The following is a 12,817-nucleotide window of genomic DNA, read 5'->3' on the forward strand; positions in this document are numbered from 1 at the left end:
GTTTTAAAAAATCGCCGGACGCATGCGCATGCGCAAATCGCGGCAATAAATGCCCGTGTGACTGAGCCCTAAGGCTACTCACACAAGCATTTGAAAAAACGCTGCATTTATCAGCGTGGAGAGCAGCGTTTTACAGTGTTTTTGTGACTGTTTGATTGCATTTTTACTGCTTATTTTACTGCATTTTTACGGCAGAGCAAGCTGATGACGTCACAATTCCCCCCCCCCCCCTCATGGTGGCGTAGCAAGCAGCGTTAAAAAACATTGTAAAACACTGTACACTGCAGTTTACTGTGTTTTTAACGCACCCCATTCATTTCAATGAACGAGGCAGGTTTCCAAAAACGCACTGCAACACCCAAAAATAGAACATACAGCGTTATGAGAGAGGCCTAAGACACTACATGGTGCTCTGACTGGCTAGTGCTGCTCATATGAGCTAAGCAGAGCAGTATGTAGTGTCTTAGGCCTTATTCACACAACCGTATATACGCAACCAATTTAGCTGCGTCAAAAAATGGCAACTATCTGAAGAATTGGATTCCCATGTATTCATTCAGATGAGCGATTTTTAGGCGCGTTAAAAATCATGTCGGGAAAAATAGGACATCAGCGACCGATTTTATACAATGAGTGAAAATATAGGTCTACAAAAGGACAGTAGACACAAGAAATTGTAATCAATACTTTTTTACAAATTTGCAGCACTTTTCATAAAAAAATATTTTCAGAAAGGTGAACATAGCAAATCGGGATTTTGAAAATGGGGAGAATTTCCTAAAAAGGTATTGTGGACTGGCATTGAATAGCAAGGATAATAAACTCGCAAGTAATGATTCACCACAAGCTGGGTGAGATACATGAGCACAGACTGAGGGTATTTGTGGTGCTGAGGTACAACTGTGCACACAGACCGCTCTATTTCTATGCCTTCACTTAGTTAATATTCGGCTGATTGATGTCTCCCTTGATTTGTGGCATGAGCTTCCATTGATTGTATGCAGATCTGTCACCTTGGCATAAATGACTTTTGAATAGAGATGAGCGAGCGTACTCGGTTCGGGTGTTTTTGCACTCAAGCACCACTTTTTCCGAGTAACTGACTACTCGGACGAAAAGATTCGGGGGGCGCCAGGGGTGAGCGGGGGGTTGCAGAGGGGACTGGGGGTGGGGGGGGGGGAGAGAGAGAGAGCTCCCCCCTGTTCCCCACTGCTACCCCCCACTCCACCACGCCGCCCCCCGGCGTCTCACCCCCCCCTCCGAATCTTTTCGTCCGAGTAGTCAGTTACTTGGAAAAAGCGGTGCTCAAGTGCAGAAACACCTGAACCGAGTACGTTCGCTCATCCCTACTTTTGAACCATAGAACCTGATGATCACCAAAAAAATCCAATACAATAGATCAACTTTTACACAGATACCTGCCATCATTTGGAATTCGTTATGCTAGTTCGTGTCATGAAAAGACCTCAATGCTCCACAGATAGTCGCCTAAATTGGCCATACAACTTGTCTAGTGTATGGCCACTTTAAAGGAGTATTCCGGTGATTCAAAGTGAAAGCTTTATGCTTCATAAGGTGATTTCATGTAATTTTGCAATATAATGTTATAACTTGCTTTACAGAGCTGCAGAGATATGGTTTCACCTGTGGCCTCCCCTGCTCACAGTGGTATCCAGTGGTTACAACCTGTACGTTTAGCTGTTTTGCTGGTCAGACATACTCAGTGTTTCACATTCTGTAATGATGATACAGTTTGTACAGTCGTGAATGTGCAGTCATTTTAAATAACAACGAAGAAATCTGATGTTGGCTAGAAAGCAGCGGTGGCGCAGGTTGGCAGCGGTGGTGCAGATTGGTGAAGTTCAGTTTGACTATTTAGATGGATGTTTAGAATAATGGCAACAAGTGGAAATGTTAGGATAATTTTGAAAATTTTGCACTGTCTCCGGAATACCCCTTTAACCTTAAAACACTAAAAAGCATTCCACATGTGCACAAACGCAAGGGCATATCCAATGTATAATAATGATTATAGGGTGTAAAGTCAAAACTTTGCCCACCTTCCCCGGTAAGGATGATACTGAACTGGTTTGAAGCTTTTCCATCTACCACTTTGGCAGTATATGTCCCCTTATCTTCTTCTCCAAAGTCTTCCTTGATAATTTCTATGAGACCATTTTCCTTGACAAAATTTATTTTTCGCTTCTGCAATGAGAAATGTATACTTGACTAACTATACCTGTACTGTCTCTACATCCATGTAATATGCTAGATAGTGAATGTTTTCACTATTCTGCACAGTGAATGTGTTCACTATGTGTTCATATTTGTCACATTGGATAGAAAAATACTGTATTCACATTGACATCAACGGGGAAATAGAACATTTCTGATGCCATTTGTGACATCCATTATTTTTAATCTATTGTATCCTAATGATATTTACCAATTATAGATAAAATAACAAATTGTATGATGGGCATTGTTTACACAAGACAGAAAGACAGATGATCTCAGCTGACAAAAACTGATACATTTTATAGCAGAAGGAAATTCTATTGAAAATAACAGGATTTCTTTTATAGTCGATCTCTGATCATTTTTTAGTGTCAAACAACAACATTGAACAGATCCAAATAAATAGATAATAGTAATTTCAAAATAATTAATACTATCCAAAAAGATCTAGATGTTTCTCTAAGTAATGGCATCTACAGTTATATTAAGTAAATGGCAATATTCTAAGGAAATGTGCCTTCTCCAATCAGGAAAAGTTAGCTAGCGGTGTCCTGGGATTTTTGTTTTGCCATGTTATGGATCCATTACTGCTGGAATTGGTGAGAGAATGAATATTTGTTTTCACTTATACAGTTATATGTTGCTATCATGAGGATCCTCTTGGCTATTATGTGGGTAGTACAACTGTATGTATATTTTGTGGCTGCTAATGTGGACACTATGGTAGGTACATACCATGTTTCCCCGAAAATAAGAACCTGTTCTATATTATTTTTTGCCCCAAAAAGAGCACAGTGTCTTATTTTCGGGGAGTGGGGTGGAGGTTTAAACGTACCTGGTCCATGGCATCTCGATGGTCTCCGGCGGGGCTGCGGCAAGTGTTCTCCCCATTTGCCTGCTCAGCTTCGTTCTGGCGACGGGGCTTTGAATATCCCCCCGCCTCTAGCAAAGCGAGCGCTGTAATTGGCTAGTCACAGCGCCAGCAGCCAATCACAGCCAGCGCTTGATGAGCCAATCACAGCCATTCAGTGATGTAATCCACTGAATGGCTGTGATTGGTGCATCAAGCGCTGGCTGTGATTGGCAGATGGCGCTGAGATTAGCCAATCACAGGCTCGCTTTGCTGGAGACGGGGTATTCAAAGCCCCGTTACCAGCAGAAGCTGAGCAGGCAGACAGGGAGGACTCAGCCGTTTGCCGCACCACCGCCGGAGACCATCGGGATGCCGCGAACCAGATGAGTATTGATTTTTTTTATTTTTAGGGCACCTGAGCTAGGTCCTAGTTTCAGGGGAGGCCTTATATTTCAAGCCTCCCCCGAAGGTCTTACTATCGGGGTAGGATCTATTTTCGGGGAAACGCAGTAGCACAATATCTGGTATGTTATGTGCACTATTGTAAATATCTTGTAAGAGCTACAATAATGTTATCTCTATCTATCTATCTATCTATCTATCTATCTATCTATCTATCTATCTATCTATCTATCTATCTATCTATCGTTAGTTTTCGAAATGTGGTCTAGGGACTTCTGCTATGGCAACAGAACCATAGGTGTGTTAATATGTAAAGCTGAAATAAGCATATACACAGCTCGAACAATAGAACAACATACTGGTGTATTTTCAATGACTTTGTCATTAAGAATCATTTCCAAATCTGCAGCAGGAGACAATTTTTCCACTTCTAGCCAGAGCCGCACATCTCCTTTCTCCAACACTTCCACATTCCATCCAGATATTTTCTGTAACACTAGAAATATTAGCATGTTATGATAAAATATACCATCAAGTTTAAGCCACAACATTTCATAGGCCATATTAAATACACTATAGTATATGTATATACATAGGCATTACAGCCTAGTTACAACAGGCAATAGGCAGTTTGAAGATTACAATCTATTGTTTCCTTGTGGTAAAATTAGATTTTATGTACAATAATAGAAATTAAAGGGGGAAACCATCAAGAAAATGAATGGCTACTACGGAGACAATTCTTTCACTTACAATTTCATTTGTTTGAGGAAACTTTCTAAGCTTCAAACAACATAATCAGAACCAGTGAATTCTGAATATTCGGTAGTCCAGAGATTCTGGGATACCAACAAATGTTTCTGATATCAAATAGCAAAACAGATCAAAACAGATTAAACAATATCCTAGCATCATATGTCATGTAAGCATTTTAATTTACAGTCCAATAATCTAAAATAACCATCAACTGTAAAATCTTATTAATGCTTAATGAATTGCAATTATACTGACTGTATACTTACATGGGTGTTGAATATCATAGCTTTTTTTGAGCAAATCTGATAATTCTAACAAGGTAGAAAATAAAAATAAAGAACAAATTAATTTCCCATTACAATTTGTGATATACATAACTATTGATAATTGTTTATATCATCATATATATGATTTAAAACACCCCTTTATGTATTGAGACACATTCACATTGGCATTATGTATTCCATTTTCTTATGTCATAGGAACAGAAAAGTGGAATCCATGACCAGAATGGATCATCCTATGATGGTACCGAATGGTGTCTAGTAGACCACATTGGCTTTAATGGTATCCATCCATTTTTTTGGGATTTTAACGGAAATCTGCAATAGAGGCTTCGAATGTACCTCTGATGCGGATGTGTACAAGCATTTAGAATTAACATATTAAAAGGGTTGTCCGGTTACAAAGTCATATTTCAAAATAGGAAGGGATGGGTAAAAAACTGGTAAGAGTGCGATTCTCTACAATATGCAACCCAGGTGTAGGGTAAAAATTATATTTATTAAAACTGATTCAAGACCTGCATTAAAACTAGAGATGAGCGAGCACCAAAATGCTCGGGTGCTCGTTACTCGGGACGAAATTATCGCGATGCTCGAGGGTTCGTTTCGAGTAACGAACCCCATTGAAGTCAATCGGCGACCCGAGCATTTTTGTATATCGCCGATGCTCGCTAAGGTTTTCATTTGTGAAAATCTGGGCAATTCAAGAAAGTGATGGGAACGACACAGCAACAGATAGGGCAGGTGAGGGGCTACATGTTGGGCTGCATCTCAAGTTCCCAGGTCCCACTATTAAGCCACAATAGCGGCAAGAGTGGCCCCCCCCCTCCCAACAACTTTTACTTCTGAAAAGCCCTCATTAGCAATGCATACCTTAGCTAAGCACCACACTACCTCCAACAAAGCACAATCACTGCCTGCATGACACTCCGCTGCCACTTCTCCTGGGTTACATGCTGTCCAACCCCCCCGCACGACCCAGTGTCCATAGCGCACACCAAAGTGTCCCTGCGCAGCCTTCAGCTGCACTCATGCCACACCACCCTCATGTCTATTTATAAGTGCATCTGCCATGAGGAGGAACCGCAGGCACACACTGCAGAGGGTTGGCACGGCTAGGCAGCGACCCTCTTTAAAAGGGGCGGGGCGATAGCCCACAATGCTGTACAGAAGCAATGAGAAATATAATCCTGTGCCACCGCCATCAGGAGCTGCACACGTGGGCATAGCAATGGGGAACCTATGTGCCACACACTATCTATTCTGTCAAGGTGTCTGCATGCCCCAGTCAGACCGCGTTTTTTTATAAATAGTCACAGGCAGGTACAACTCCGCAATGGGAATTCCGTGTGCACCTACAGCATGGGTGGCTCCCTGGAACCCACCGGCTGTACATAAATGTATCCCATTGCAGTGCCCATCACAGCTGAGGTAACGTCCGATTAAATGCAGGTGGGCTTCGGCCCACACTGCATGCCCCAGTCAGACTGGGGTTCTTTAGAAGTGGACACATGCCGTTACAACTCCCTGTGGACCGACAGCATGGGTGGGTGCCAGGAAGCCACCGGCGGTACATAAATATATCCCATTGCATTGCCCATCACAGCTGATGTAATGTCAGCTTTAATGCAGGTTGGCAAAAAATTAATTGGATTACACTGTAGGCGAGGGCCCCAAAAAATTGGTGTACTAACAGTACTAATGTACGTCAGAAAAATTGCCCATGCTCAACCAAGAGGGCAGGTGAAACCCATTAATCGCTTTGGTTAATGTGGCTTAATTGGTAACTAGGCCTGGAGGCAGCCCAGTTAAAATAAAAATTGGTTCAGGTGAAAGTTTCAATGCTTTAATGAGCATTGAAACGTATAAAAATTGTTTACAAAAATTATATGACTGAGCCTTGTGGGCCTAAGAAAAATTGCCCGTTCGGCATGATTACGTGAGGTTTCAGGAGGAGGAGCAGGAGGAGGAGGATGAATAGAATGCACAGATTGATGAAGCAAAAAGGTCCCCGTTTTTGATGGTGATAGAGAACGATGCTTCCATCCGCGGGTGCAGACTACGTATTGCTTAGGTATCGCTGCTGTCCGCTGGTGGAGAAGAGAAGTCTGGGGAAATCCAGGCTTTGTTCATCTTGATGAGTGTAAGCCTGTCGGCACTGTCGGTTGACAGGCGGGTACGCTTATCCATGATGATTCCCCCAGCCGCACTAAACACCCTCTCTGACAAGACGCTGGCCGCAGGACAAGCAAGCACCTCCAGGGCATACAGCGCGAGTTCAGGCCACGTGTCCAGCTTCGACACCCAGTAGTTGTAGGGGGCAGAGGCATCACCGAGGACGGTCGTGTGATCGGCTACGTACTCCCTCACCATCCTTTTACAGTGCTCCCGCCAACTCAGCCTTGACTGGGGAGCGGTGACACAGTCTTGCTGGGGAGCCATAAAGCTGGCAAAGGCCTTGGAGAATGTTCCCCTGCCTGCGCTGTACATGCTGCCTGATCTCTGCGCCTCCCCTGCTACCTGGCCCTCGGAACTGCACCTTCTGCCACTAGCGCTGTCTGATGGGAATGTTACCATCAGTTTGTCCGCCAGGGTCCTGTGGTATAGCATCACTCTCGAACCCCTTTCCTCTTTGGGTATGAGAGTGGAAAGGTTCTCCTTATACCGTGGGTCGAGCAGTGTGTACACCCAGTAATCCTTAGTGGCCAGAATGCATGTAACGCGAGGGTCTCGAGAAAGGCATCCTAACATGAAGTCAGCCATTTGTGCCAGGGTACCTGTACGCAATACATGGCTGTCCTCACTAGGAAGATCACTTTCAGGATCCTCCTCCTCCTCCTCCTCCTCCGGCCATACACGCTGAAAGGATGACAGGCAAGCAGCATGGGTACCCTCAGCAGTGGGCCAAGCTGTCTCTTCCCCCTCCTCCTCATGCTCCTCCCCCTCCTCCTCAACGCGCTGAGATATAGACATGAGGGTGCTCTGACTATCCAGCGACATACTGTCTTCCCCCGCCTCCGTTTCCAAGCGCAAAGCGTCTGCCTTTATGCTTTGCAGGGAACTTCTCAAGAGGCATAGCAGAGGAATGGTGATGCTAATGATTGCAGCATCCCCGCTCACCATCTGGGTAGACTCCTCAAAGTTTCCAAGGACCTGGCAGATGGCTGCCAACCAGGCCCACTCTTCTGTAAAGAATTGAGGAGGCTGACTCCCACTACACCGCGCATGTTGGAGTTGGTATTCCACTATAGCTCTACGCTGCTCATAGAGTCTGGCCAACATGTGGAGCGTAGAGTTCCACCATGTGGGCACGTCGCACAGCAGTCGGTGCACTGGCAGATTAAACCGATGTTGCAGGGTGCGCAGGGTGGCAGCGTCCGTCTTGGACTTGCGGAAATGTGCGCTGACCCGGCGCACCTTTCCGAGCCGGTATGACAAGTGTGGGTAGCTTTTCAGAAAGCGCTGAACCACCAAATTAAAGACATGGGCCAGGCATGGCACGTGCGTGAGGCTGCCGAGCTGCAGAGCCGCCACCAGGTTACGGTCGTTGTCACACACGACCATGCCCGGTTGGAGGCTCAGCAGCGCAAGCCAGCGGTCGGTCTGCTCTGTCAGACCCTGCAGCAGTTCGTGGGCCATGTGCCTCTTCTCTCCTAAGCTGAGTAGTTTCGCTTGGCCACCGCTGTGCTGCCACGCCGCGTGACACCGACTGCTGGCGACGTGCTGCTGCTGACACATCTTGATTGCGAGACAGAGGTTGCGTTGGAGGAGGAGGAGGAGGGTGGTTTAGTGGAGGAAGCATACACCGCCGCAGATACCAGCACCGAGCTGGGGCCCGCAATTCTGGGGGTGGGTAGGACGTGAGTGGTCCCAGGCTCTGACTCGGTCCCAGCCTCCACTAAATTCACCCAATGTGCCGTCAGGGAGATATAGTGGCCCTGCCCGCCTGTGCTTGTCCACGTGTCCGTTGTTAAGTGGACCTTGGCAGTAACCGCGTTGGTGAGGGCGCGTACAATGTTGCGGGAGACGTGGTCGTGCAGGGCTGGGACGGCACATCGGGAAAAGTAGTGGCGACTGGGAACCGAGTAGCGCGGGGCCGCCGCCGCCATCATGCTTTTGAAAGCCTCCGTTTCCACAAGTCTATACGGCAGCATCTCCAGGCTGATCAATTTGGCTATGTGCATGTTTAACGCTTGGGCGTGCGGGTGCGTGGCGGCGTACTTGCGCTTGCACTCAAACAGTTGCGCTAGCGACGTCTGGACGCTGCGCTGAGAGACATTGCTGGATGGGGCCGAGGACAGCGGAGGTGAGGGTGTGGGTGCAGACCGGTAGGCACTCGTGCCTGTGTCCTCAGAGGGGGGTTGGATCTCAGTGGCAGGTTGGGGCACAGGGGGAGAGGCAGTGGTGCAAACCGGAGGCGGTGAACGGCCTTCGTCCCACCTTGTGGGGTGCTTGGCCATCATATGCCTGTGCATGCTGGTGGTGGTGGCTCCCCAGCTGATCTTGGCGCGACAAAGGTTGCACACCACTGTTCGTCGGTCGTCAGGCATCTCTATGAAAAACTGCCACACCTTAGAGCACCTTGGCCTCTGCAGGGTGGCATGGCGCGAGGGGGCGCTTTGGGAAACAGTTGGTGGATTATTCGGTCTGGCCCTGCCTCTACCCCTGGCCACCGCACTGGCTCGGCCTGTGCCCACACCCTGACTTGGGCCTCCGCGTCCTCACCCGCGTCCACGTCCTCTAGGCCTACCCCTACCCTTCAGCATGCTGTATTACCAGTAGTGCAGAAACAGAACGCTGTAATTAAATGTGCCGCTTATTGGCCTGTGGTTGGAGGCTGACTTCGCTTACGGAACGCACAGCAGGGCCAGGAAAGAATTTTGCGCAAGCCTGCTGTAACACTTAGCTGGCTGCGTATGAATTAGGACAACTACCCCCAGCAGAGACCCTGTACACTGAGGACGGTCACAGGCAGCCCAAATAGATTTTTTTCCCAAATGTTTTTGGAAAGGCCCACTGCCTATATACACTAAATATGTCTTCTGTCCCTGCCTCACCACTACTGGCCCTGGAGAATGTAAAGTTACTGCAGACTGTTTCACTGTGGACAGGAATACAGCGGTGATGTAACAGGCAACACAGAGCCAGGAAAGAATTTTGCGCAAGCCTGCTGTAACACTTAGCTGGCTGCGTATGAATTAGGACAACTACCCCCAGCAGAGACCCAGTACACTGAGGACGGTCACAGGCAGCCCAAATAGATTTTTTTTCCCAAATGTTTTTGGAAAGGCCCACTACCTATATACACTAAATATGTCTTCCGTCCCTGCCTCACCACTACTGGCCCTGGACAATGTAAAATTACTGCAGGACGCAATGCTCTGCACGGCCGATATACAAAAAAAAAGTGCAACACTGCAAAAAGCAGCCTCCATACTACTGCACACGGTTAGATGTGGCCCTAAGAAGGACCGTTGGGGTTCTTGAAGCCTAAAATAACTCCTAACGCTCTCCCTATAGCAGCTCCGGCACCAGCAGCACTTTCCCTGAGCTATGTCAGAATGCATCTGTGGCGAGCCGCGGGAGGGGCCGATTTATATAGTCGGGTGACACCTGATCTCGCTAGCCACTCACTGCAGGGGGGATGTACAGGGCTTGAACGTCGCAGGGGGAAGTTGTAATGCCTTCCCTGTCTTTCTATTGGCCAGAAAAGCGCGCTAACGTCTCAGAGATGAAAGTGAAAGTAACTCGAACATCGCGTGGTGCTCGTCACGAGTAACGAGCATCTCGAACACGCTAATACTCGAACGAGTATCAAGCTCGGACGAGTACGTTCGCTCATCTCTAATTAAAACACATTTTGAGGCCAAGGCCTCTTCTTCAGTTACGCAGGGAATAGTCTATAGTTGCCTCTACTTTTTTACCTTAGATAGTACTTTATATACAAGAATGTAATAAAAAATTTACCAATACCTGTCATGCATATGCATTTTATAGATTCTCCATGACCACTATCTGTTGTTTGTACGTATTTCCATATTTTTTCTTCTCCCGGACCCTCTCTCACCTTCTCCTTCCCCTTTCCTCACTGATACCTCTGTCACACCCATTTTCCTCCACTTGGTTTATTACTCTGCTATTCTTTTTACTATTTTGACTTGTATTCTGTCACTATAGTGCATAATCTCAGCGTAACTAAAAAAAGGGCTTGGCTTTGAAACATGTTTTATGCTGGTTTTGAGTCTGTTTAATAAATATAGTTTATATTTGCATATTTTGAAGAGGCGTTCCCATAACAATTTTTTATCCAGTTACCACATTACCCAATACCCAAATAACCTTATTTGTATTATTACTACACTATTCAAATCTCTACTCGTATCAGGACAATAGGCACCATTTTTTAGGTTTGCGTCACCCTTCTTCCTTTTTTACCTCACACTATATTTTAAAGTTAGTGCCAAATGACTGAGGACAATAAAACAAAGGGTACTTACCCGTCCTCAGCCCTGGCAATCCAGTGCTGCCACCTCACAATTCCTTCAGTCTCTGTTGACAATGGAAGTCAGATGACCGCTGCCTGACTTCTGCTGTCAACAGAGACCAGAGGAATCATGGGTCTGCAGTACTGGATTACTTTGTTTTATTGTTTTTAGTCAATTAGCACTAGTTTTAAAATATGACATTGTAACCAGACAACCCCTTTAAGCCATACACAATAAATAATAATTATTACATGATTATCTGATGATCTGATCTGTATGGGGGCGTGGCTTCTCGAATTTAAACTTGCTCAATTCTTGGTTCCCACTAGAGATAATTTACTGCCAAAAGATTCAGGCAAGGGCGTATTCCCATCTACCCATTGAAAACACAAGTATACTTGAAGAGTCATGTGCTCATGAGTCTGGGAAATATCTATCATGTCAGAAATGTCCAACAGTCTAATTCCCCTCTCCCCATGAAAATAAATATGCATACTTGACTAATCCAAGTGTACATGGTTATGATGGAGTTGGGAGAGATGATTGAGACATCTTATGTGTACGGTGAGCTTTTGTGTTAGTTGAAATATTCTTCTAGATTATTTTTCATAGTTAACCCTCTTCAACACAGTGCAAGTAAACACTTTTCTTACCCTCCTTTGTTAGTGTGTGGCTAGCAGAAACTCCATCCGTATATGGAACTTCCACAGAATAGATGCCTACATCTTCCTCAGATGGCTTTGTCAGGATTAGTTTGGACCTATGAAAAGAAGAACATCATTAAAAGGTTTTTTCTACATTAAAAAAATCACAGGCGCAGATTATGGTGTAAAACAGAAAGAAAGCCATACCATATGTGTCCAATGGCCTTCCCTAACAGCACCTTCTCCCCAGTCCCTGCTGGCCTGATCCTAGAAGTGACTTCAGTGGTTATGTGCCATTAATTCATATGACTTCTCAGCCAATCACAAACCTTAGCGGTAATGTGCCGTTCATGTACAGACGACTATGAAGCCAATGACTCCATGACTGCTGCACTCAGTTTTGGGGTCAGGCTGGTGGGAACCAGAGCCGTAGTGCTGGATGGGAGAAGCCATTGGACAGGTGAGTATGATTTTTTTTCTATTATACACAATTATCATCCCTCTATGATTTAAAAAACAACGTTCACAGTCTATGCTAAAAAATTGTCAGGTAGCCTATGCCAGATAAAACCAGATTTTTATATTGGGTAACATTTCAGTTTTTATTCCACATGCTATACTGTGTAGAACTTGCAACAAATTTTCATACGCCTGGGTACACGCCCAGTAAATGTAATTCTGGTAATCAAATAAATTATTTATGACATAACTGACAGAACTGCACATGCTACATTTTTTGAATTGATATATTTACTTGTTTCCTTCTGTAGAAATATCTGTTCTTTCTGGATCTGGATCCCCCTTGTAGTCTTTAGACCAGTTGAACTCTGGGGAATCAATTGGCTCTGGGTTCTCAAAGGATAGGTATATGAATCCTTCATCATCTACACCGACCTCAATCTCATTTGTACCTGTGGGTTTAAAATTAATTATTTTAATGCTTTTTAGAATTCCAGGTCCACCATCAATAAGAGCATTTAGAATTATGCTGCCATCAGGGTCCTTGTCAAATAAAGGAGTTGATGTGCTACTGGCCATTGCCACCATTGAGTTGAATGATAAAACATCATTTTACTCTATGGTTGTGTAAAGGAATACTGTTAGCTTTACATCAGCAAGGCTGATCTCCAGTTATGATCAACATACATTGTTACA

General features: G+C 45.3%; 1 protein-coding gene across 2 annotated transcripts in view; it reads right to left on the reverse strand.

Moving 5' to 3' along the window:
* Positions 1-12,817, reverse strand: part of MYOM3 (myomesin 3) — a 129,812-nt gene that overhangs the window by 20,833 nt on the left and 96,162 nt on the right. For both annotated transcript variants that reach the window (XM_066575073.1, XM_066575074.1), the window contains 5 exons: positions 12,417-12,573; positions 11,672-11,778; positions 4,516-4,560; positions 3,853-3,989; positions 2,061-2,205 (listed from right to left, as the gene is read on the reverse strand). In XM_066575073.1, the coding sequence (XP_066431170.1) occupies positions 2,061-2,205; positions 3,853-3,989; positions 4,516-4,560; positions 11,672-11,778; positions 12,417-12,573 (591 nt within the window). The remainder of the gene's footprint in view (positions 1-2,060; positions 2,206-3,852; positions 3,990-4,515; positions 4,561-11,671; positions 11,779-12,416; positions 12,574-12,817) is intronic.

This window comes from Eleutherodactylus coqui, chromosome 1, assembly GCF_035609145.1.
Source record: "Eleutherodactylus coqui strain aEleCoq1 chromosome 1, aEleCoq1.hap1, whole genome shotgun sequence".
In the NCBI taxonomy this organism is placed as follows: Eukaryota; Metazoa; Chordata; class Amphibia; order Anura; family Eleutherodactylidae; genus Eleutherodactylus; species Eleutherodactylus coqui.